This window comes from Suricata suricatta, chromosome 9 (genome assembly GCF_006229205.1).
Source record: "Suricata suricatta isolate VVHF042 chromosome 9, meerkat_22Aug2017_6uvM2_HiC, whole genome shotgun sequence".
In the NCBI taxonomy this organism is placed as follows: domain Eukaryota; kingdom Metazoa; phylum Chordata; class Mammalia; order Carnivora; family Herpestidae; genus Suricata; species Suricata suricatta.
In genome coordinates this window covers 31,593,898-31,621,135 of record NC_043708.1, presented here as the reverse complement: position 1 = coordinate 31,621,135, position 27,238 = coordinate 31,593,898, and the positions used below count along the sequence as shown (strand labels likewise).

Below are 27,238 nucleotides of genomic sequence, written 5' to 3'. Positions count from 1 at the left end.
TGCTCCTATGCATCAGCACTTCTGTATCCCTTGGGTAAATCCCTAGCAGTGCTATTGCTGGGTCATAAGGGAGTTCTATGGATAGTTTTTTGAGGAACCTCCACACTGTTTTCCAGAGCAGCTGCACCAGTTTACATTCCCACCAACAGTGTAGGAGGGTGCCCGTCTCTTCACACCCTCGCCAGCATCTATAGTCTCTTGCTGTGTTCATTTGAGCCACTCTGACTGGTGTGAGGTGGTATCTCAGTGTGGTTTTGATTTGTGTTTCCCTGATGATGAGTGATGTTGAGCATCGTTTTATGTGCCTGTAGGCCATCTGGATATCCTCTTTGGAGAAGTGTCTCTTCATGTCTTCTGCCCATTTCTTCACTGGGTTATTTGTTTTCTGGGTGTGAAGTTTGGTGAGTTCCTTGTATATTTTAGATACTAGCCCTTTATCTGATACGTCATTTGCATGGCATTCTTTAAATACTCACCACTGGCCAAATGTGGCTCTGACCCCTGAGAACATCTAGGAAGTGCCTATCATTTTATTACCAAAAACACTTTTTCAAGTGCTTAACTAATCAGCAACTCCTCTAATTATTCACGTAGCTTTCTCTTGGCAAACTTGGAAGTTCAGCCTTACTTCATCCTATCACTTAGGCATCTACAAAACAAGCTCTGGCAGTTTGCTTGAAAATTGCAAAAACACTATTAAATTTAGCTTAAGATAAAATTAAGAATGAAAATTGGCTGCTAAAATGAATATATAATAACATGGCTCAAAATTTAGTAGGAATAACTTATTAACTATTTAATCAGTATTTATTATCTTCTGTGTGTCAGTGACACAGAATGATTGAGGCATAAGTTAAGTGGTTCAGGCATACTAGCATGAATCAGACATGGATTTGGCCCTCTTAAAGTATGTGTTAGGGGTTATAAGAGAAGTGCACCACAAGTAATATACCCCAGGACAGAAGAAGATGGCATGGCATGAGAGAGTGAAATAAAGTGTTACGGGAGTCTAGAGGAGGAAGACGCTATGTCTGTGATGACCAAGGAAATGGCACGCAGGAAGTAGTATCAAAGAGGACATGTGGACCTAGAGGCATTTCCAGTATGGAGAGGACAAGGGGAAGAAGTGGTTTAATTGGAGCAAAGTCCATTTGAAGTGGAATGGAGGGAAGTGGTGTGGAAAGGCAGATCAGGCACAGGCTAGAAGAGCCTTGAATGCCAATCTGGGGAATTTATTTTTTTTTAATTTTAAATAGTTTATTGTCCAATTGGTTTCCATACAACACCCAGTGCTCTTCCCCATAAGTGCCCTCCCCCATCACCACCACCTCTTTTTCCCCCTGCCCCTTCCCCTTCAACCCTCAGTTCGTTTTCAGTATTCAATCTGAGGAATTTAGAACTCTTTGGAGGCTCTTAGGAGCCATTGAAAGTTTTCGAGCACGCTGATCAGAAGTGGCAGGGGAATGTGTGCTTGGGGAGGTTAGTCAGGCAGAAGAAGAGAGAGGAGGAACCGACAGCAGCATGGACAGCAGTTAGAAAGCTCTAAGAGCCACCCTCAGGTGAAAGCTAATGTGGGTCTCATCTAAGGCTGAGGTAAGAGGAACGGAGGGTAGGAATGGATATAGGTGAGAGTTTACAGCCAAAGCAATAGAACGTTGCAATTTTTTGGAACTGAGAAGCATGGGATAAGGAGAAATTTTAAAATGGACCTGAGGTTCAGAACCAGATTAACTAGAAGGCCAAAGAATGGGACGAAGAAGGAAGAGTAAGTTCTATGGAAAGATGTGAGCTTGATTTGAAGATCCTGAATTAATAAAGCCGTGATTCATTACGTCAGGCTTGCAGTTCTTGTTTAAAATGGAGGACAGGTGCCAAAGCTGGTCACAGATTGAGACAAAGGCTACAAAATCACCCACATCAGGGTGACATCCTTGTCAACAGTGAGGACATCCGTTTTGAGGAGATGTTGCAAACTTGGTGGGAATGAGTCATATATGGCTCATAATTATGTTCATTTGTGTGTTTTAAAAATCTTTTAATTAAACTAACACTTTAAAATCAGGAGATTATACTTAAAACATGGACTCTGGCTTCTCTTTTAAAAATCAAAAGATGTGGCTGACTATGAACTCATATTGTCACATGATAACAGTAGCTGGAATGAGACAGGGTGGATTGGATGGATGGATTGTCTCATTCAACACAGCCTCCACTATTACCCATCATCTCCTAATACTTAATATTAAGCACAAAGCAGAGTAATGATCACCTAGGACTGGAGGGCGGGGGCGGGAAAGAGGGGCTTGAGTAGTTAAGGGGTATGGAATTTCTTTTTGAGGCAATGAAGTGTTCTAAAGTTGATTGTAGTGATGCTTGAACAACTGTGAATATAGCAAAACCCATTGAACTGTACACTTTGGGTGGATTGCATGATGTGTGAATTATCTCAGAAAAGCTGTTTTATAAAAATGCAAAAAAGAAAAGAACAGTCAGTTGCTATTGCCTTTGCAGAGTTGGTTTTCTTCTAGCAGAAAATATTTCTCTGTTAATAAGTCTCTATCAAACTGGGGCAAATGAAAGACGAGAGTGTTGTGTATTTCAAGAAGAATGGAAGAGAGCGTCTCTCTTTGTGGTAATAAAGAATCCCTGAATTTAAGATGCAGACACCTGGCCTCTTTATTAATGCACATTACCTTCCTAGCCACTGAAGGTACTTAGGTGGTAGGAGAAAAATTGGTCATGGCCCATCCCCTGAGGTCCACCCACAACTAGGAATAGAGGGAGAAGAGAAGCAGAAAAGGAAAAGAATACTCCACATGGTCCAGAAGAAGCAGTATGCCAAAGGAGGGGGAAGCTTGATCAACTGCTGACAAGAGGTCGAGGAGCATGGGGACAGAGAAGTCAAAAGGTTACAGGAGACCATCCAGTGAGAATGCTTAGAGAAGTAGGACCAGAGAGAGGCACAGGCGCAGATGACAAAGTGCCCCGGGTGCATTGTTCAGGAGTTAGTATATCTTCTCAGTACAGAGGGCTGCTGCTGGAGGAGTTTAAGTAAAGGAGTGATGTGATCACATGAGCACAGTCTAGAGCCTGTGTTTTCCAACTAGTTTGTGTATATTTTGAATTATGTGCATGATGAAGCAAGGTCACCCTAAACCTTATTCTCCCCTATGCGAAATTCTTCATTCTGAAACTTTCAGGCAGGTTGAGGTCCCAGTTGTTGATTTCTATCTAATCCATTCCTAGACCTGCTTGAACCAGAGCAAATGTATGGTTGGTGTTATCTAACCCAGGGACTTTCAACCTCAGCACTGTTATGTTTGGGCTGGATAACTCTTTGTTATGGGGGCCTGTCCTGTGTCTTGCGGGGTGCTCAGCAGCATCGCCAGCCTCTGCCCTCTGGATGCCAATTGCTCTTCCACTGAGACATTGCCATCAAAATCACCTCCAGCCTAGAACCACACACCCACATTCATCTGCCGTAATATTTGGACTCAGAAGTCTAAGGCCATGCAAGGTTAATAAAACCAGCCTGAAAGATGACTGGTCTAGAAAAGAAGACCAATTCCTATTCTAGACTGAGAGGTGAAGATCAGATGATACAGTAGGCAAACAGTGAACAACAAAAGCTCAAGACCTCATGTTGATTTAGCTAATTCAGTGGACTTCAGCGTCTCTGTTCTTAGTCTCCTCATTGAAAAGAGATGGCATCTTGTGGAGACAAGGCAAACTGAATGTCTCACTCTGCCCCCCTAGGGCTAATATTCCTCCCATGGCCCAGGGCCAAAGTGGTCACAGGAATTCAGAGGAGATCTCAGGATGTGCCAGATATGATGGGGGGTGGCTTCTAAGTGGTGAGACTCATGAGCCTTCCTCTAAGGAAGAACAAGAGGGGAGAGTAGGAATAGTTTCTTTCTGGTGACATCAAGAGAGATCTGCAAAGCTCTGGGGATGTAAGGTAGTGCTGAAGCTCAACCTGGAGTAGACTAGAAACTCAGATGAATACTTCAGATCCTCTCCTTTATAGGAAAGTCTTAGAAGGTGAAAAAATGTTTCTTTGGGGATAAAGATGTCTAAAACAGATGAGGCATGAAATGGTTAGATCTTTCCAGAGTTCTCTTCTGGGTATGTTTGTGCAGGGGTTGGAAGGGCAAAGGAATTTTATATACATATTCCACCATTTCTACACTGATTAGGAAAATTGAGTTAAGACTCTTGTTAGGCTAAAAGAGTCTTACATCTCTGTTAAACTAAGACTATTTCATATCTGGCTCTTATTCTTTTTGGTAGCATTATGCCTTTCTACTGTGGATGTTGAGTGCCTCGATTTATTATTAGCAATGGCTCCAAGCTGCCTTGCATGCAACCTCTTACTGATATATAACTCTGTTATCTTTTAGCCCAGTGGTGGTCGCTTTGGCTGAGGCTAAAGGAAGCTCATGCTGGTTTTTATTTTTAGTCTCATGTTCCTTAACCCCTCTCTTTCTTCTCTAATTTGTCAACTTTTGTGGTCATGAGCTGAGCCCCCAGTCGTCTCTCAGCAATGAGCAATGACTGGACCTTTGTTTATGTGAAACACCATTACAAGAAAGGGCATTCATAGACATGGCTTTGCCCTGTTTCATTTCAGGCACTTGTGGATCCAGCTGTGTGATGGCTGCCCTAGGAAACACCTGGAGTCACAGTGTGAACACCCGGCTGATTTTCCAGTACCTTGGTTCAGAGAGAAGACAGGTGAGTGCTTTGACAGTGTATTCTGTCAAGGTCAGAGAACAAGATGTACTTAGCAGCAGTGAGAGTGTTCATCTTCTGAAAGCATTGGCCACGTTGTCTGTCCTGGGCCAACACTGTCAGGGGGTAGGTAAAGAAACCAATATCCCTGCCTGCCCTGATAGCGGTTATAATGAAGTGGGAAAGGAGCCACTCACAGGAAACAATATGTAAGAACAGCACCCATAGAGTTAGCATGCCTCCTGATATTTTCCAGTGCCTTGTAAGTGACCAAGTTCTATACCTCTAGGGGTCTCAAACTCTCCCAGCTCTAAAAGGTGAATGATCATTTTATTTAGCTAGTGTTTGTTGAGGACTAGATAATTTGTATACAAATTAAATAGTGATGGTGCTTTTCCTTGAGGTCAGTATACTTTGAAAACTGTAGGCCAGACAGATCCTGCCACATGATTAAACCATTCCCCAGACCCGGTTACTTGTGCATTAACTCTTAAGCCAGTAGGTTCCAGGACTGAAAGATGCTAGAGAGACTCCCTCCCCCAAAAGGATGATAGCTCTCTCAGAGCTCTCTGTGTATGGTTTCTATCCAGGCCTCGAGTGAGAATTCCCCACCTTCCCTCCAGAAAGGTTACTTTCTACACTGTTCGTTATCTTCTCTTTCACTCTGAAGAAAGGGACACCACAGTCTGACCCCTTTGGTCAAATGTTTCATAATTAGGGAACTTATCTTTCCCAGTGTCTAACGTCAGCTTTATTCTGTGGTGTAGACCAGGGTCTAGCATGACCTCTCCCACAAGCAGGAGGAGGAAGAAGACAGGGTGATTGTTCTGATTTGCTGGATAGGGCAGAATTCAGAACCCAGATTTGCCCATCTTGCTACATATACTACAGTCCAAGTTACTAACTAAAGAGGCATGATGTACCATGCTGGTGGTCCTTTCTGGGGGAGGCGGCAGAGAATTGTTGCCCTTTACCTGCATTAGGTAAATTGGCTCTCTTTCAAGGGAGTCAGGAATCATCAGAAACAGACATGAGCCTTTGCCTGTTCCAGACATAACTTTCCGAGTGCCCTTGGTTACAGACCAGAGGATTCTTCTTGGTTTGCTTGGGACTGTATAAATAACATTCCAGCTTGATGATTGAGTCAGCCATGTTCTGAGAAGATGGAGCTGCTTGTTTTCATTTAGGGGAACATTCTTAAGTTTTCAGGCCCTGGCGTGCTCATTACCTCAGTGATGCCTTTTCCCCAATGAATTAAGTATCCTGAGCTCTGAATCCATTATTTCTCTTTTTAGTGGAACATGTCCAAGGATGTTCCTGCAGAACGTAATGATCTTTGGTTTGTACCCTAGGTCATAAATTATGTTAAATAAACCCAGTTTGCAGCTCTCAGGGATATCATTAAGGAGTGTCAAGCAGTACTACCTAAGCTCTTATTTGAGGAAGCAGAATTCCTTGTGAATCCGTGTTAAATCCATTCACTTTCATGGATCTTTAATCCCTCTCCTTGACAATGTGTAGTTTGTCTCTGTTTTAGGTTTTAGATAACATACACTGACTTTGTAATGTAGTCTATTATATGTAGTATCATGGATTCCAGGCTCCCAGATCCTTGCTTTTACCAATTATACCTAGGATTTATTAGTAAATAAAGAAGTTAGAGCCATTTTCTTCTTTTCCTTTTGTTTTAATAAATTAACCAGTCACTTCCATGTTTTTACTGTCAACAGGAAGTGGCTGGTAGGAAAGTGCTATTATTTTATGTCTCTTTGGTAACTGCAGGGTTTTGGTGGTCCTTGATTCTTGGCTCATAAGGTCAAACACAGGCCACTAGTCACAAGAACAAGGAGCACAGCATGGCTGGATCAGTGACAGTCTATCAACTCATATCCTATCAAATGAGTCAGTGGTGCTATCTTAATCTACAAAGAACAACATGTTACTCTCATTGCTAATCAATCAAGAGCAGAGTTAAATGCTTTTGAATCATGTTTTTACACACTGGTTAGTAAAATATGTAAATAAAACAGTAAAATATAATAAAATGCTGTAGCAAACTAAAACACGACCAGTATTAAAATGGCCAATCCAGGCAAAGGAACTTACACTTAATTAGTCTCAGAAATGTACATGCCTTTGGGGACCAGTCCTTCAGTTTGTGGCCTAATAACTAGGATAAAATTGATATAGAAAACCTCTCTCTCTCTGATGAACCTATCTGACATTAGTAGAAGGTATGCTTCATGAGACATTGAACTTTTCCTGTGGTCTTACTTCGTGACAAAGTAGAGAAGCCATATGAAGATAAACCTTTTCTGGGGTCTGTGCACAAAATAGTAGCTTAAACTAGTCTTTAAGGCAGTTGTTCCAAATAGTACTTCCTTATACACTACTTAGTAGGAGAACATGCCTAGATCATTCTAGCATTGGCAGATCTATGGAACACCAACCACTAGGAGAAGATACCAGGCATAGCTCCTCCAACCTCACTAATGCACAGAGGCCACTACACCAAGGGATCAAGGACACGGAATGAGGATTATGTTTTATCCCGTTTCTATGACATTGAGCTCTACACCAGGGCTCTTGAATGGGAGGCTTAGTCTGAGATCACAGGGCTGGAAGGAGGTCAGGTCAAGCTGAGCAGCTCTGCGAGCCGATTAAACCAAGAGCTGAATTGTAAAGTCCAAGGGAAGGAGTCCTCCCTGGCTGATTATTTTCTTTACACCCTGGAAACTTGGTAAAATTATATAACCAAGAAAGAAATCTCCTTATCGGGGCACAAGCCAAGTTAATTCTCTTGTTTATTCTGCTTCAGTCTTTGCAAAAACCCTCTTAAGGAACTGGGAAACATTTTCTTTCGGACTAATTTGGTTTTTTTTCCATTTGACTTTTATGTACTCTTTTTTGAGTCGGCTTCAATCCCACCCCACCCTTTTTGAAACAGTTTTATTCTTACCAAAGACATGTCCTTAAAGTAGAATTAAAATGGCTTTTACTAGGGTTTTTTTTTTTTAATAATCAAAAGTATGATTTTGGTCCACCATGTGCATGCCATGGGAATGCAAAGGAGAAGACATAGTTCTTGCCTTCAGGATTCTTCTGCTCTCGTCTAAGAGCTGGTGGGGCACCTAGTGGCTCAGTCAGTTGAGCGTCTGGCTTTGGCTTGGGTCATGATCTCACGGTTTGTGGGTTCGAGCCCCACATTGGGCTCTGTGCTGACAGCTAGCTCAGAGCCTGGGGCCTGTCTTCAGATTCTGTGTCTCCATCTCTCTCTGACCCTCCGCTGCTCACGCTTGCTCGCTCGCTCTCTCAAAAATAAAGCATTTAAAAAAAATTTTTTTTATAAATAATCAAAACGAAGTGCAGGAGGTAAAGAACAAACTAATACCGAAATACTGTCACAGGGCAGTATTTGATTTGTTACCTAATAAGCACTGAAAATGGTACTTGCTTTGAATCCAGAGCAAGGTAAACTCATCAAAGTCACATTAGTCTTTTTAGAAGGTGGGGCTTGAGTATCACTTTAAATCAGTGTTTCTCAAGCCTGGCTGCACATTAGACTCATCACGGGAGCATTTACCAAATACCAATACCAGAGCCCCACCCTGACCAATTACATCAAAATCTGTGTCGCTGGGGACGGGCACAGCTGTTTATTCATAAAGCTCCCCTAGGTGATTCTACCGTGCAGCCAGGGCTGAAAACCAGCACCTTAAATAGATAAATGTATGGTACAGAGAAAAGAAAGGGAAGATTTGGGGTGAAGAGGAATAGCAAAAGAAGGCAAATAACACGTTCAGAAGACACAGGCTGGGTTTGGCCCTGTCATAAGAGCAGAAGGTCTGTGCCGTCAAGCCTTTGTTAAATCGGCCCTTCCCTGCTAGTCACCATGTAAGATGCCGGAGATTCAAAATAGAAATAAGTTGATGCCCTAAAGTTGTTCACAATCTACTCGGGAAGGAGGTGAACGTGTAAACGGTACATGCTGCATGGGTCTGGCGGGTTTGGTGAGCTTGGAGGCGAGGGCGGGCCCCCCCGCAGAGGAAGGTTCTCTGAGGGTTGTTGGGGCCACAGCACGCACAGCGGATTGGATGAGACCTTCCTTCAGGAGGTGCTCGCAGTGACCAGGCAGGCTGCCACGAGGGGCTGGAAAAACCGAAGTAAAGGTGGTAATACTTAAAAGGAAGATGAAAAGCTTATGAAATATTCATACTATTTCTCATCAAATCATCATGAAGTCCATTCCTACGAACCACATATGGGGATTATATCAATTTTTCAGTGCCCCGGAAGAAGTAGTGAAGCAAATTAGTCCCAACTAAAGCTTCACCTCTCCTTGATGAAGTAGTAGGAGTCTCTCATTTCAACAAACTGGGAAGAAGTGACTTTTTCAATTAGGAGGTTTATTTAAAAGGATTTTATAGGGGTGCCTGGGTGGCTTAGTCAGTTAGGCATTTGACCTCAGCTCAGGTCACGATCTCATGGATCATAGGTTTGAGTCCTGCCTCGGGCTCTGTGCTGACAGCTCAGAGCCTGGAGCCTGTTTCAGATACTGTGTCTCCCTCTCTCCCCTCTCCCCTGCTCATGCTCTGTCTCTCAAAAACAAATAAACATTAAAAAAATTTTTTAAAGAAAATAATGTTTTTATCCTGTATTTAGAAATCGCCTGGAAGTTAAAGAATACTTGAGGGAAGGGCCACCTGGGTGGCTCAGTCGGCTAAACATCTGACTCTCAATTTTCGCTCAGGTCATGATCTCATGGTTTCATGAGTTGGAGCCACATCGGGCTCTACACTGACAATGCAGAGCCTGCTTGGGATTCTCTCTCTCTCTCTCTCTCTCTCTCTCTCTCTCTCTCTCTCTCTCTGCCCCTTCCCTGCTCATGGTGTCTCTGTCTCTCTCAAAATAAATAAACTTTAAAAAAAAGTTAAAAAAAAACCAAACACTTGAGGGAAGAGCCTAAAGTACCCAGTAAGTTATTGACAAGACCAATACTACTACTCAGGCTCCTGATCCTTACTGGAATTCTCAGGTTTTTCTCAAGGTCCCAGGTTGTTTTGCATCTTAGAAGTGTTTAGTGTCTCCTTTCTGGTGATATAATTCTTCTCTCAGTACGCATTTCAGGTTATAAAAGACTCACACACCATCGCTGTGAAGACTTCCTGACACCCAGCCTTAATCAGCCCCCTTTCCCTCCGTTTTGCCCACAGATGCATTTAATACTTGTATCCGTTCTTGCCTGAGTGAAGCCCAGATTGTCAGCCCCTTGAGTGCTGTGACTGAATCTTATTTGTGTCCCTCAGAGGCAGAACAATGCTTGACACTTACACATTCAATACCTTTATTTTGAAAATGAGAGAGACAAACTCCTCGTATCCATATGTGAACCCAGTCTTAAGGAAGAAGGCCATATAGCTTATTTGGAATCACTCTTGCCCATAAGAATTGAGTTATATAGCTTAATGGTTCCCTTTAAGTACCAGTGATCGTCAGTTAAAAAGGTTGGCGTCAGACCTTGACAATGATAGTCGATACTTACAAAGAAGCCCTGTACGAATACTGCATATAGGCTGGTTTTTGTGGAAGCAGCCTGCTGGGAACTATGGGAGAGCAGGAGCCAGGCTTCCTTTGAACTCCTAGTTGGAATTCCACTGTGTAAGCAAACCGGAGGCTTCAACCCAGACCCAGACTGAGTGAGGGAGAGGACAGCCACAGCTGCTTTCAGAGGACAGGCAGCCGGGGACTGCGGCCGCGGGGAGGGATAAGCAATCTTTGTTGCCATCTTCCACAAGTCATGAGTTCTGCTATCTGTGCTTGGATAGGCTTCATGGAGGGCTGACTAACTAAAGAGAAGATGAGAAATCTTTTCTCCCAGATAAGCTGAAGGGTAGGTTTGGGGCAAGAATGTCAGGCATACAGTCATACTCACCCGAAGAAGGACATTGAAGAGGATGTTTTACCTCGTGGAATCAGTTTTATGTCTCACTACTCGTGGATTCCTCCCAAACAGGAATTCAGGCTTAGTTGCCCTCACTCAAAAATGAACCCCTTCTCTTTGTAAAATGGTTCTGGGTCATCGTGTTTGTTCTATGCCTTTCTATCTCAGCCTGTCTGCAGTTTTCAGGCAAGGAGGACATAGAGGGCAGGAGTGTGTGTGTGTGTGTGTGTGTGTGTCCAGCCAGAGTGTGTGTGTGTGTGTGTGTGTGTGTGTGTGTGTGTGTGTCCAGCCAGAGGAGAAGTTCGGCTGCAGAGGTGGGAGAAATTTCTTTTCAGCCATAAATGTCTGCAGAAGTAGCAAAGGGAACGTGGAATCCCAGCCAAGTGCATTGCCTTGGGTATAAATGTTCCATCCCTTTTCAGAGCTGCTTCAGTGTGAAATCTACCCCCTGCTCACACTCTTCCCCCAGAAGTGCTTTAACCGGTATTGGGCAGATTGGGGAAATGTACAAAAGCAGAAGCCAGAACGGTGACTTTTAAAAGGACTCTTTTTCTTCAGGTCACCAGGCAAATATATTAAAATCTGAGGAAGTCCTACCTGAAATTATGCAGTAACTGCAAATGAATGCAGTGAGCTAAGCCTCAGAGAGAGCATAAAGACAGGGTCCCTCTGAGAAAGGACAACATAGACACCCAAGGGGACACTTCCTATTTCTGTCCCCACATTTGAGATAAGAATATCAATGCCTCCCCCACCACCTACCCAAAAAAACCAAACCCCATTCGACTCCCTCTGAAAAAAGTCAACATACTCAAAAATATCACTACCTCTGAATGGGCTCAAGTAGAGAAAACTTTCCCTTTCCATTGGAAATTGCCGGTTAAAATTGATTAGTACAGTTGCTGCCATGCTTCTGATGGGGACCTCCCTGGTCCATGATAGACAATGTACCTTTGCTGAGGGGCAAAGTCAGTTTTTCCTAGGAGATTTTGAGCCACATGGAGTCGAGAAAAATTAAAATCAAAATCAAAACAAAACAAGGTGGGAAATCATCATAGGGTTTTAAACATCGTTTTTTAGCAAGTAGGTTTATAAAAGTAAGTGTTATCATTTCAATAAGGAAAAGGTGCTTGACCACCAAAAAATAGAAAAGACATTATCCATGAATAAAGAATACTACTGTAAATCAAATATATTTGTTTTCATGGAGGAATTACTATATGTCCTTCTTCTCTTTTTGAGGATCACCATCTCTGACCATCAGGGGCTGAGTGACTGGTCCACTCATAAGAGTGTTTAAGTGACTTTCCCTTTACTGAACCACTCATCTTACCAGTGTTTTATCACCTCTGTCATTCTCCTCTAGCTCTGACTGGTTTTATTTTCACACACTGTCTGGTACCAAATCCCCTTCTACAGGGACCCTCCCGGCTGGAACTCCCTAAGTAAGTAAACCAGGGCAAATATGTGAATGAGAGATTTCCAGAGAAATCTCAGCTGTTGCAGGAAGTGGAAGAGACACAGGGCTTTGGAACCAAACTGAAGACCTTGTTGTCAGCTAGGAAAGAGAAGTGTTTTCAGTTGGGAAACAACAGAGGAAATAGCTATGAGATCTCTTGGACAAGGCGGTAACCTGGGAGTCAAGGACACTGAAATGTATTTGGCTCATTTGAGAATGAAGGTTGGACAGGATGCTGTATTTTGGCTTTGGTGAGCTGTGACTGAGAAGAAAATGGGGCAACATCTCGGGTTAGGAAAAGCAAAGGGGAGAGGAGGATTCAAGAGCTACATAAACTATGAACTGATTTACAAATGAACCAGTGTTTCACTTAGAACAAAGGCATTTAGGATACAACAATGTCCCATCAGAGATTGCCGCCTAGAAATTATCTTATCCAGTGATTCTCAACTACAGCAAGCTTAAGAATCACAGGTGTTTGTTAATGATGGTTCCTAGGCCCCGCCCCAGTGACCCTTCAGCAAGAGCAAGCCCTTCTGGTGCTTCAACCAAGGGTGGTCCTCAGAACTACACTGTCTTCTAGCCACTTCATTTTACAGATGGGGATAAGAAAGTAAGCAGTTTGAGGTTAAGTGACTTATTCAGGGTGACACAGCTAATAAGTAGAAGAAATGGAACTGAAATTAAATTCTCCTAATTCCTAATCTATTGCTATTTTCACTTTTCTATGCTGACCTTTAATAGGAAAACTTTGGGCAAAAATGTCCTCCAGCCCAATCAAATTACTGGGTTTGCAGGCTAAGTGATATTTATATCTTCTAAAACTTTCAGTGGCTTATAAAAAGGTTCTACAGAATTCTACCAAAAAAAAAATTAGAAAAAGGCATCATCCCAACCCACATTGCAATGAATTACCAGATGAAAGTTAGTATTTTAAACTCTTTGGTCCAGATATGTGACTACTTGACTTCTTCTAAGTTGGACTTCACAGTGAGCATGGACTTCCCAGCTGAAGGACTCTTTATAGACAGCATCCTGCAAACCATGGGAGGATCTTCTCTGCCCCTCTCCCACAAATGACCACTTGTGCTCATGGAGGGTCACCCTTAGTCTTGAGTTTCCTGTTGCCTATCTCATAGGTTAAAGGTACATGATGGGCTGGGAAGCTTGGAGTTGTATGGTCTTTTGTTTGCCTGGTCTTCTCAGCATGAAAAAGCTTTGTGATTATCATATTTTTTAATATTTTCATCTTTATTTTACAAAAGTCAGAGTGGGACAGAGGGAAGGTGGCAGCCGGTGTGGAGACCTGTTTCCTGCCATCTCAGGGTCCGCCAGTTTGGTATCCTTGCTCGAATCCAGTGCTCCTGGCAACACTAATGTAAAGCCCTTTCATTGCCCCAGAAGGGAGGGGGGTTAGTCTTTATTGCTTACTGATAGTTGTAGGCATCATGTTTGATCTTTTTACATGCATTATTTGCACTGATCCCCCCAATAAGCCTTTAACATAGATCGTATAGTCTTCTTTTTACAAAGAAACTGAGCAAAGAAGATAAATAGCTTGTACTCAATAGTACTATCAAGATGTGAAACCAAGTTTATTTAACTTCCAAGCCTAAGTCTTTTCACTATACCATGTCCTCCGAGATGTATGCACTTTTTTTTTTTTAATTTAGGAATCAAATGAGGTGCTGGAAAGTGAGGCCTTGCCTTAGTGAGGATTCTTTTGGCTCGCAATGAATGATTCTTATTATCTTTCTCTCCAATTTTTCCCCAAGGATGACTGGATCTAGAATGTCATTTAGCTTACCTCCAAAGTTAACTGAATTACATATTCAAACAGCACCTCCCACCTTGGGGCCAGGGACATTCAGGAGGGGATGATAAGCTGCTCCTTGCTTTCTTTCCTTTTGATCTTGCCATTATTTGGTCGAGAAGCCCTCCTGGCATGTGACTGTGATTCAGAACTGCTCCTTGCCTTGTCTGTGTGTGTGGTTTGAATAGCACAGCTTGTCACACATGTGGCTAAAGCAGATCCAGCTTGGAGAATTCGTCACGTGGTTGCTGCTACCAGGGGGTATGCCTGCCGAAGCAGTGCACTGCCCAGGCCTGTGGTCTCTGCTTCTCCCCAGGGCCCTCTGTGGCTGAGAAGGTCATAATATGGTACAATGCTGGTTTGTATTTCAGCCTGATTGGGACAGTAGGTGCGGTGGGGCTTCAGACCCTTCTAAAATCGTAATGGCTTATGAAATTAGGTGTAGGGGGATGGGAAGCAGACAAAGGATTTACACTATGGAGCTGTGAGGAAAAGCAAATCAAATATATCTCTAGGATTCATTTTGAATTTTGGAAGTCTGATTGTGTTACCACAACATTTTATGATATGCTAAACATTATCTAATGTATGATTGGTTGTCAACTGCCCTAGAAGTCATTGAGCTTTCCTAATTTCTGCTGCCATAAGTAATCTGGAATTTTCATTTACTCTAGAATTGATGTATTCAGTCTTTCCTTCCCTCAACCTTCCTCTTACCCTGTTCCTCTTCTCTCCACACTTTTTCCCCACCCCCCACCCCATAACGGTCCGTGGATTTTTAAATCAATAGCCCCTGGCACTGCCTTCAAGTTCAAATGTTTGAAGCAGAGATTTTCCACAGAGGGTATCTTTCTGAAAGTTTTCCTTCTTGACTTGGCAGAGCTTAAGAATTCTGGCATCTAGGACAAAGAGCATGTGTGCTTGAGTCTTGGACCCTTGTTTTATTGTTACCAAAGGGACTATGATTTTGAGAACACCTTTAGAGAGCCAAGCTACAGTGGCTGTACCCCACCGCCTACTTGCTGAATCCTCAACTCAGAATTGGCAATGAGAGATTGAGCTGGGATTATGATCCATGACTCTAAGTAACGGAATTCTCTGGATGTCAAACCTCTAGAACGAAGTTCATTGTTATAAACCTTAAAAAGTTAGAACAGAGGCACCTGGTATGTCTGGGAAGGTTTAAGAACAAATCATCCAAAGCCCCTACAGCCCTGGATTTCTCATTTCTCTGCTCTATCTAGCCATTTATTGAGAGTTTCCTTTGTGCTGTCAACTCTGCTAAGTGTGGTGTGGGCATTTTCTTGTTCAAACCTCACAACTATCCTGTGAGATAGGTATTACTAGGTATACTTTATAGATGACTACATTGAAGTTTATAAACTTTAAAAAATTGCTCTGAATCATATGGCTTCTAAGGATTCCCCATCCCCCATGCACACATGTACACTCCCCCCTGCATTCCTGGGTTCTTAACCCTTATCCTATACTAAGTCCCATGTTAAAGTAAGATTATTCATGCCTGCTACTTGGAATTACTTGCAGAAAATTTCTCCATTTAACCATTATAGTGCAGTTACCTTCAGTGATTGAACTAGGTAGAATGCTTCTCTCAAAGAGTGGAATGAGTCATTGCCTTGAGAGAACTTTTTCGACCTCTGTTAAATAATCATCAGTTATTTCCTATAACAATGTTGTTCTGTGTGACAACAGAACACCCGAGGAAGAAGGAGCTACGTGAGACATGGTCCTCTGAACCTTCCCATTTACTCAGGGAAGTGCTGGCCCTTCCTCTCTCAGCTTCCAACTTCTGGCCTTTCCAGCCAGCATCTTTTCCATGTTCTGGCTTTGGTTTCAATATCTGATATTATCAAAGCAGAAAGAGAAAGTCTCTGTGGAGTCTTGCCCACAGTGGGGGCAGCCCCGTGCCTACCCATGCCTGGTGTCCTCAAGTGAGAACCCGCAGGGCTCTGGATGTGCAGTGGTGCGTCCTGTAGAGATATCTCTTCCCTCATGGATGATGCAGAATGACATGTAAATGATATTTATACCTTTATTCTGTCTTTGAAAAGTCCCTTTCCCCACCTAGTAATTAATTTCATGGTTTACCTTTAAATTTTTTTCTGAGTTGTGTGTTTTTTGAGAGTATTATCTCAGCACCTTAATGAAGATTCAGTGTCTCTCTGAATGGAAAACCCTGGCAGTTCTATGTTCTTTTACAGGGTTGTAAGCATCTAACCTTTCACTAGCCTCCCTTATACCAAGATGCTCTCTCTTATTTGTAGCTATTTCTACAGTATTCTCTCCAGACATACTCTTCTATACAAACCATGCACTGGAGTATTAGGCTCTTCTTTGTGACTGATCTCCATTTTCTACTTGTGACTCCATCCTGGTACTAGCCTTACCATCTTATACCTCCCTCTTCCCTTTTCTCATTTAGACCTTGCCCCAAGATCCCTGTGATTGGCTTTGCTCACAGTCTGTTAGCATTTTATCCTGTTGGCTTGAGAAGGCCAGTCCAGCTCAGGAACCCCTCTAATCTCAGTTTAAATTAAATAGCAGGCATTTCTACCAAAGTCTTTATTTGTCTCTGGGACCCCCATGCATGGGGGGGTCTCATTATATGTTGTGTAATGTTGTCCAAAGGCAAAATATTTTCAAAGAAAACCTACATAAACAAGTTGGCTAAGTGACTGCTACAGCATTTGTGAAGTCTTGGCCACTTTTTTCATCTTCAAAAAATCTAATATTTTTCCTCAGTTAAGAAATTAGGTATATGTTATCGCTTAAAATCTCTAGCAATAAGTCTTCTAAAGACTGTAATTGTAGTAATAGTCCTTTGTGTATGCTTTAACCCTAGACATATATTCTCTTATAACTCTTGTATTTTTATCTAGACTAGACCATTAAGTTTTCTTTCTATTGGTCATTCCCTTTTCCTTCCATCCCTCCCTCCTCTTGTCCTACCTTCAAATCTTTTCTGGGTAGATAGGTGTGCCAAATTCTGGGAATATGAAGTCAATAAAGCCCAGTTTCCTGCCTTGAAGAACCATAGCAGAAGGAGAATACATAGTTGAGAGAAACAGACATATAAATAACTACAGGAATGTTTTGAGGGAATTGTGACAGAGTATAGTGTGTGCATCACTATTGGTTAGGATGGTCAGAACTCTCAGCAGGGAAAGCCTGATCAGGGAAGGATTCAGAGGAGATTATGTTTGAGGTAAGACTTGGACAGTGTATCAGGATTTGCCAGGTAGATGGGTAAAGAGGCTGAGAAAGCAATATGAACAAAGGCTCCAGGGTGGGAACTGCAAATAGTCCTTTAGAGTTACTGGGGAGGGTATATGGGTGTCTGTACAATGGGTGGGGGTGGGAGAAATGGATATAATGTATATAAAGGCAAAGCAAAGAAAGGTAGGAGAAATCAGACTTGACCCTGAAGGCTCTCAGGAGCCCCCTCGAGAGACTCTCAGCCGGGCTATGACATCAGATCTGTACTTTACAAGGCTCTCTCAGGCAGAAGTTTGCCATATGGGTTTGAAATAGGATGCAAGGAAATGAGGACTTGAACCAAAGCAGTGGCCATTGAGATGGAGAATAAGGAAGAGATATGAGATGGTCAGGAGGCAGGATCAATAACACTTAAGCACAGAGAGAGAGAATCTGGAAGGAGAGGTCATTTCTGATGTAAGTGAGGAGATGAGGTTATCGCTCACTGAATGGGCTAGTGCAGGAGGATAAGCAGGCCTGGGAGGGAAGGAAGAGCTGGCCGTGCTTTATGTGACAGTATGGCTGCTTCCACTCTTCCTCCCAGACCTCAATGACTGCTATCAGCGATTAGCTTGGAGATCAGGGGAGATTTCTTATAATTGTGCAGAATCTTGAGTCAGAATTTTCTTTCTCTATACACTCCCCACCATTGCTTCCAGCCCATCATTCTCTTCTCTACCCTCAGCACTATTTCCTTCTTTTAGAACCCTGACTTCTATAAAGAGACAATAGTCATGAGAATGTGTGAAAAATGAAGTTTGGAAACACCTGCAGGGTAAAGGGAAAGGTACAAACTATTTGCATGAAGCTCCTGAGCTCAGAGAAGAGAGGCCCTATGGATAGCCGAGTCTTCCTCTCCAGTGAATTCTGGCAAATTTAAAGTCCAAGGATGTGGAATCACTAACTAATTTGGAGAACCACCAGTTTATGCTTCAAGGTTTTCTAAAAGATCCCCATTTAGAAAACTGGGAATCAGGAATCCATTCCTTAGTGGGCCATGCCAGTCCATTGCTTCTTTGCTCAGCTCCTCTTCCTGCCTTTTCCCCGCTTGGCTTGATACCACAGGGAACTGATCCTGCATAATGGATTTCCCAGGCTCCCTTTTCATTGATTCTGCTTAGTTTGGGGCCCTGAAGGGAGGGTGGAGGGCAGAAGTATGGGAGCAGTGATGTAATTCTGCCTCTCTCTCTCTCTGCTTCCAGTGGTATCTCAGGCAGTAACACTAGTTACTTTTGTGTGGTTCCAGCCCCACAAAAAGCTGGACTTGGGCAGCTCCATTCTCTGGGCTCCAGTAATGGCACCTCTTCCCTTGCTCCTCCAGCTCTAAGGATGGTGGTGACTTCTTACTGCTGTTAATCTCTGGGTTGTCTAACTTCCCGTTTTCCTTTCAGTTCTTCCAACACATTTGTAACCAGTTTCCAACATTAAATTTTCTTTCTTAAACTGCATGGGATGAATCCTGTTTTTCTGATGGACCTTGACTGGTATGCTCTATGTAAGCTCTGTGATTGGCACATGGTTAGAATAAGACCCCAAATACTTCCAACTGCCCCTGTTCCCCAAAGAGCTCTTCTGCCTACCATGATTCTCCAGCCCTAAGAGTTGAGTTCCTGGACTGAGTTGTCTTGGAGGGCAAACATTTTGTTTAATGCTTCCTGAATGGCATGAGAAAAGGAGCTCTCTTGGCCCAGTCTCCTTCCTGTGGGATTTTCCAAAACTTTCCAGTTGTATCTAAGCTCAGGAAACATTTTAATGGCTGGAAATATGCCTTGGGCGGGGGGGTTGAGGGTTTGAAATCAACAGAACCCCCTTTATAAAGGTGTGTTGAAATGTTCCAGGGTCTGTATTACACATCAAGACCATGGTCCTCCCTTGTTGAAAGTATGGCAGACTCCCATCCTTTAATGGATTCACGTGGTGGCAGAGAAGTTGGCAACTTCTGAATGCAATGATGACATGGAGCAGAGGAGTAGTTCCAAAGGCCAGAATTCTCTCCAGGAGGGAAAAGATGGTCAATGGTTAGCTATGTATTTTGATTCTAATTCAGATTCACCTCAGATTCTATAAGGAGAATTCTATACTCCCCTTCTTTGGCCAATAATAGTTGTAAGATTCATTTAAATCATACTAAATCTTCTCTAAGGCCATTATTACCAATTTAATAATGCTCCAATTGGAGCATTCTGAGATTCTGAGACAATAGGCATCACCCAACTGCAGAGTACATTACTGATTTTCTGCAAACAGGCCATGGCTTCACTTTGCTCTGCTGACCACATTTCATAGCAACTTTCAGAAGAGTCTCTTGGGGAATGAAGATTATTGTTGTCCTAAAGCATTCATCAGAGAAAATAGTAGTAAAGGAGCTATACTTACGTACCTTGTCAGATCCTTCAGTATTGAACCAAGAAGTAAAAAGACTAACCATCATTTTTAGTCTATGGGGGCAAAACACCCAAAATTGCTCCATCACTACAGGGAACAGCAGATATTCTTTCCTTGGGACAATGATTCTGAATCTAATCACATATTGATGTGTCTAGAAAGTCCTCCCAATTTTTTAGCACAGTAACCACTAACAAGGACACTTATGTGGTTATTTGGTGATGCACAAAACTTTATAGACCTTGGGGACAGATATATGTGTTGGGGGCAGACCTTAGTGGCAGGTATAAGGAGAGTAGGAATGTTACGAAAAGGAAGCGGGTGGTATGCACCAGTGTGAATAGTCTCTGGTGTTTCTGAAATGTCCAGCACAGTATGGCATTGTTACTCTTCTTCCTAACTAACTTTCTTCCATTAGCCTACAAGCTGATGGAATAAATTATAGCCCTGGAAATAATATAAGAGGACTCTTCCATCTGAATGCCTCAAAAAGCTGAGATGATTTTTTTAATAACATCAGAGATTAAAATTAACTCATGGATTCTGGCATATAATGTACATACCATACATACATAAACCCACAGGATTCACCTCCAGGTAGCTAGAATGAAGAAATTCTCCGTTGTACAAAAAAGATAACGATATTTTAGAATCAAGTTCTAGCTTTGTCTCTAATTAGTTATATGATCTTAGGCAAACAACTATGAGTTGTAGGTGCCTCTTCAACAAAATATTTAATGATCCAGAAGAAGAAACAGTGTCATGTTATACCTCACTCACTCTTTTGGACAATGAAAATATTCTTCACTGTTTATGGTAGGTCTTGCCACATCATTTGTTTGTGCTAAACCATAGGATGCAACCCTAGCACTTGGCTCAGATATTTGCTTGGCCAATGACTTCCTCCTGTAATGCTTTCTGACCAGAGGACAGAGGAATTCCTCTTGGAACCCTCCTGCAGAGCTTATTAAAAATTCAGATTTCTTGGCCTTCCCAGACTAAATCAGTAGTGCCAGGGGTGGACCTGGGAATCTGCATTTTTATACATTCTCCAGGTGACTCTTGGGCAATACTAGAGTCTGAGATCCACTGCCAACCAATAGCATATGCATACTCTGTGATGTGGGTTCCCTGAACTCTGCTTGCCCTCTGCATCCAGTTTGCAGTCTGGGTCTTAGCTCTGGGCCTACTACTGGCTAATTTGGTCACAGCTTTTCATCTCTCTAGGACTGTTTCCTTATTTATAAAATGTGGGAGCTAGAATTCTTGAGTTCTAACAATCCATGAGAATAGTTCTGGGGTATCCAGGTGGCTCAGTCAGTGGAGCATTCAGCTCTTGATTTTGGCTCGTGTCAAGATCTCCGTTTTGTGAGTTTAAGCCCTGAGTCAGGTTCTGTGCTGATGGCTCAGAACCTGCTTGGGATTCTCTGTCTCCCTTTCTCTCTGCCTTTCCCCCACCTGCACTCTATCTCTTTCTCAAAATAAATAAACAGTAACCTGTAAGAGTTACTGAACCTACCTTACCAAATACTATTTCACTTCATTTTTAATTTTGTTACTATTTATTTATTTTGAGAGAGAGAGAGAGAGAGAGAGAGAGAGAAAATGAGTGGGGGGGGTGGCAGAGAGAAAGGGAGATGCAGAATCTGAAGCAGGCTCCAGGCTCTAGCTGTTAGCACAGAGCTTGACGTGGGGCTCAAACCCACAAACTGAGATCATGACCTGAGCCAAAGTCGGAGGCTTAACCGACTGAGCCACCCAGTTGCCCCACCAAATACTACTTCTTGAAAACCTGCCATGTGCTGGGCATTGTTTAACTTCTACATGTGCTTCATTTATTCTGTAACCTATGATATCCATTCTATCATTCATACTTGACACATAAGGAACTGAGGCTTGGAAAAGTGAAGTAACTTTTCCAAGACTATTTAGTTAATAAGTGGAGCTGTAGTGGAGTGGAATTAAGCTGAGATCATAACATGTGAAGAATTGCCTGTGTTCCTTTGCCCTAAAGCTTCTAAAGGCCCGGAGCTTGTCCAGCACGCCGCTCATTCACCCTATGATCCACTCTCCCAGTAGAGGAGGCTGGTTTTGGTTTCCTTGGATGTTTACTTGGCCTCTTGCTTAAGCATTTGCTTTTCCTATTCAATAACAGTGAAAGGACAAAAAAAAAAAAATATCCCAGGGCTGGAAACATTTTGTTTCCTACAAAAAAGAATATTTTGCAGCCAGCTCTGTGGTTGAAAGTATTTTTCCTGTGGTCTGGGGATGGGTTGGATCCCATCTCTTCTTGGCCAGTGTCTGAGAACTTAGCCTGTGGCTCCCCATCAAGTCGGTGCACAGTATGCTGCATTTTTTAAACGAGTGTCTAGTGATGTTGAGTGTGCACAAGAGGACCAAGAGTCTTTTCGGGTGTATAAGAATGTGTACATGTACCTCTGGCATTGTCAGGGCAGAGGGAACCTGGGAGTGGTTTTCCACATGCTGTACATATCAACATAGCTTTTATGTTTTCATCACTCATGCGACAACCAAACAAATTCAGATGCTAACCAAATGAGAGGAGAGTGATATGTGAGCCTTGTGTGGATTTTGCAAGGAATGAAAAAGCCAAGGAATCTGAGATTTTGCCCTGTCACGTTCCTTTCCATCTTCAAATGTTCAAAACTAAGACATGGGCTTGATTTGATTAGATGGCAGGGTAGTCTGATGGTAATTCAGAAAATGGGAATTCTGAATTTTCCCTCCAACCTGGCCACTGCAGAATTTAGGACATTGACCTTTGCCCAGCCTTGCATAAGTCTTTTTCCATCTAAAAAGGCAAGCTTGTTTAAAAAAAAAAAAAAACAGCTGTGTCCTTTAAATAATTAAAGCTCTTTTAGTAAAAGAGGAATTTTGAACATTCAAACAGAATTCACAGGTAAGTATTGCTAGTGCTAAGTACCTTTCCTTTACTCTCATAATTTAGTATTTACTTATCATTGAGATGTTTCCAGTAAGATTTTGTAGTGTGTGGTAATGCCTAGAACCTTCCAGCCTGACTTTCTTTCCTTTGTTCATGCTGTACCTGCCTGGAATGTCCTTCACTTGAAGAAACCCTACTTTTTCTACATGGCCTGGCCTTGATGATATCTTTTTTTTTTTTTTTTTTTTTTACATTCTCAACCACCACGAAAAGTGGCTCTCTGGGTTTCCTTTGCACAGGGTTGTAAGTGCAATTACCTGCTACTGTTTCCCTGCCACATTAGGTGTTCAGCTAAATTAGAAGGCAGGGCTGACTCACTCCTAAAAATCCCAGCAGAGAGCAGATGCCCAACATGTATTTGTTGACCTACAGGAAATAAACGTTTCCAAAGACAAGCTACTATATGTGACTTCAGAATTCTCGTGTATAAGTCCTCTATGAAGCTTTCCATCTGGGAACATTTTTGGAAGTCAAAGCATCATAACATCCAGGGAGAAAAGTTGTAGTCACTGGATTTGGGGGCATTGTTTGAAGAAACAAGCAAATCCCAGGCATGGGAGGAGTTATGAATTTTTTTGTTTGTACATTTTAGTGAGGGGAAATGCTAGGGAAGATTTGAAATGATATTGGAATAGAAATTAAACTATCAAGAGTGTTTCATTTTAGAGGGGCAGGGATTGAGATAGGGTAGACTCCATGCCCATATTGAGCATTGGCGGCATTCGCTACAAGGTTGTACCTATAGGATCAGAAACTGGCCCATCCAGGTCAATCCGTGGGAAAGAATTGCCACAGGGAGATCAGGGTTCATCAGTGGGGAAAAGCTGGCATTTGCTCCATTTCGTCACACAGGCAGTGGAACTATTCTCACGGTAGGGTTTAGGGTGGGGTTGGGGTAGTGGTGGTGAATTTAGTAAACCAGTTTTCCGATGACGGGGATGGTTCTGTTTTTACCCCTTAACAATGAGACAACAACCCAAATAACAGATCCCTCAGTACGTTGAAATGCCAAGGCTAAATGAACTGGTGGAACTTTGTGGCTTTGGCTCTTGGCTTACAGGCGTATCCATGCATTGGGGCCATGGCTTGGCAGTAGACAAAGCGGCTGTGTGGGTCCTCAGGGAGCTCTCTGCCTCTGTGGTTTTCTTTGATATGCAATTGAACTTTGGCAAATTTTTCCTCTCAAGTCTGTGTTTATGAGGTCCAGAGGTAGGCAGAGACCCTCATTATGGAGCCTGAAGCCAACAGCAAACTAGAACTACAGGATGTCCTCCCACATTCACACTCTGCTTGTAGGCTACAGGTCAGGCCCACGGGCTTACAACAAAGGGACAAGTCAGGAAGAGACTGCTGACTTCTCTGCCCAGCTTCACAAGCCTCTGAGCTTCACACGGCTCTAAGCACATCTATCAAGTGCTTAACCATGTACCATTATACATGCAATTATCCATTTAATTATCACACTTCTGTAAGGTAGCTACTCTTATTCCCATTTCACAGGTGAGGGAACTAAGGCACAAAGAGGTTAAGTAATTGTTAGTTGTTGTTGTTCCTAATTATTATTCTCTAGGTTAAGGTACAGCTTTGCAGATATATCTTAAAATCAACTGGCTTTCCTGAATCCCTACCTCCCCCGTCTGTATCACTGGGCCACAGATAATGAAATTATTGTATAATTAGTATACTTAGCTTCTTAATTGTGGACTCACCTTAAATTGTATCTATGTTTTGGCCATTTTCAAATCATACTATTCTTATATTGGAAAATCTATAATTAGGATTTTTCCAAAGTCATGAGCAGGTACATAGAAAGTAATAAACTTGGTGAACAAGTGGGATCACCCATCCTACTAAATTTGCACAGTAGAGGGAAAGCCATCTGGTGTTGGACTGAGAAGAGTATAAGAAATTGGAGAGGGGGGGAAATTGGAGGTGGGGATTCCATCAAGATCAAGCCAGTGGGCTTCAGAGAGCCTGAGATGAGACTGGCACCATGTTTGCATCTAGGCTATGGCTATACACCTTCTTTTCTACCCATTTCTCTAGGAAAGAGCCTTTTTGCTTTCTACAGCTGCCCTAGGGAATACACCTATAGCTGCCATTTTTTGGTGACCAGCACATGAAAAGAGCTACACAAACATTTTCTGTGCAATATACTATGAGGTGGGGTTTTATAATAACACCATGAAGTGGGTATGATTACCCTGATCTTACAGATAGGGAAATAGGCTCAGAGAAGTTAAAAAATGTTTGGAAGCTTAGAACTATAAATGATAGAAAAAGAAGTCAAACTCAGGTCTATTCAACTCTAAAGTGACTTTTAGCTACTAGATTATTTAGCTTCATAACGGCCATGGTGGACATCTGGTATTTTTGCTTGCCCTTGATCTCTTACCCCTTCTTTAAATACCTGCACCCTGATGTTCTTATAGGAAAATGATCCTCCTCAATTTTAAGCCTGGATTATCCAGATAGGAATGATGGTACTCACTGTCTAGAGATCTGACCAAAGGAAGAATCACATACCATTTCTATAGAGAGTGGTTTGCAATAATCAGTTAACTCAAGCTAAGTCGATTAGAGGAAACCCAGGACTTTGCTGGAACAGACAGAATTGCTAAATTGGTAGAATGTAAGCCTGGAGCTCCTGGTGGCCATTGGACACTGTATAGAGGGAAGCTGCTTGAGAATGGCGGTGAAGTCAACCCAGGGGGGAACCAAATCAAGAAATTGAGAAAATGTTCCATGGGAAAGAAGAGGAAGATCTGAGGTCATCATTTGAGGCCCTGGATCCAACTGTACCTCAGGTCAGTTACCCCTGAACATTCCAATTACATGAGCCAGTAAGTTTCCTTTTTTGTTTAGTCTCAATTGCATTGCTGTGCCTTACAACAGAAAGAGTACTGAATTAACATACACATTGGATGCTCATAGTTATGTACAAATGTGAGGCCAGAAAATTCTAATAATGAGAAAGTTTATTATTAAATTGGTGTTTATAGCCTCCTATTAGGTAGAGACCAGTTATGATTAACTTTTTTTAATGTTTATTTATTTATTTTGAGAGAGAGAGAGAAAGCACATGCATGTAAGCAGGGGAGGGGTAGAGAAAGCAGAGAGAGAGAGAATTCCAAGCAGGCTCTGTGCTGTCAATAAGGTGCCCGATACTGGGCTTGATATCATGACCTGAGCTGAAATCAAGAGTTGGATGCTCAAATGACTGAGCCACCCAGGTGCCCAAGACCAGTTATGATTATTCAGGTTCACCTTCCTCCTTTCTAGGTGATTCCATCCTTTGCTTTTTCTCTTCCTCCTTTTATGTTTGCTCTTTCCCTCCTTTGTTTTCTTTTGGCCTTTTCATTATTCACCTCTACTACTGTAGAGAGAGAAAAAAAAGGCATTAAATTTTTATTAAACAGCTTTTCTGGTTTATAAGGCTCTTTGAAAAGTTTCAGATAAAGAGTATGTTAAAATTAATGACTTAAAAGCAATTTAAAAATCATTTGGGGGTTTTAGTTAGCTGTGGCTTATTTGCCCCAGATTAAGCTTTATGAAAGTTCTTGATGTCATTTCTTCCATGTCAAAAATACAACCTTTTCTGGTTTAGTCTCACTTAATCATTAATGATGGGCTGTAAAATATTCTTTCCAGTTCAAAAGTGGCATCAAATAAGTAACTAAGATGACATTAGTAATACTTTTGGAAATGTGGTCACTTAGCAAGCTGGCATTTACTGAACATGTACCATGTACTGGACTAGGCTCTGGAAAAAGCAAAGGCAAATAAAACATAGTTTTCAAACTCTAGCTGGATTGGCAAGACTAGGAACCACTGACCATAAGGTAGGGTGATGGGCAGGAAGATAGTAAAAACATTTCACAACTAGTTTTGCATAGGAAGGAACCAGGCAGAACATATGCTAGGCCTTGGGGGAAGTGGGTTCTGGAGCTCTCCACTCCCACCATGCTAAGCAGTAATGCCTTAGTTTCTGGATTCGTGGGAGGGTCCCACACTGGTGAAGTAATGGGCCCTTGAGGACCTTAGAAACAGCAGCTATTTGGCAAATGGCATGGCCATATTTCAGTATTGTAACAACTGGACTGGGCTGAGTAATCCTGGGAGTCATTTGATAATCAAGGCCTCATAATGGAGCTGAAGAGAGGGGTGACTTTACATAGAGGAGTTGACATTTGAGCTCATTCAGGGAAGAGAGAACAGCCCCTGTAAAGTTAAGGTGTGCCTGCCGTGTTTGACCAGCAGAATCAGGTTGAGTGATCCGGAGGGAGAGGGGAGAAGAGAGACTGGAGCAATGAGTTGGCCCAGGTTGGGAAGGACCCACAAAAGAGTCTGAAAAATAGACCCTAGGGAGCTAAGCATGGATTTCAAGAGGTTATAAATGTGGTAGGACTTTTGGGTTATACACAGGAGCCTTGCTTGTCTGATGGAGAAAGAAAACTCACTTTAAGGTTGTGTTGCTATATGAGCCACATGCTCCGCCAGGATACCTCTGATCTGGGAAAGCTAGAAGCATAGGCATTTAAGCCATGAAAGGCTTAGACTATTGTTCACCCTAAAACAAGGAGCTGGGAAGCGAGCATTTTTCAGCACGCGTCCTCTTCTGGATTCCTGAGGCCTTCTGGGTTACTTCAAAGCTGTCCATTTAGCTTC

The 27,238-nt window shown here is 42.4% G+C and overlaps 1 protein-coding gene across 1 annotated transcript in view; it reads left to right on the top strand.

Moving 5' to 3' along the window:
• The window catches only part of RAD51B (RAD51 paralog B), a 562,933-nt gene that overhangs the window by 505,631 nt on the left and 30,064 nt on the right, over positions 1-27,238 (top strand). Inside the window, exon 9 of the mRNA XM_029951882.1 lies at positions 4,631-4,734. Within this exon, the coding sequence (XP_029807742.1) occupies positions 4,631-4,734 (104 nt within the window). The remainder of the gene's footprint in view (positions 1-4,630; positions 4,735-27,238) is intronic.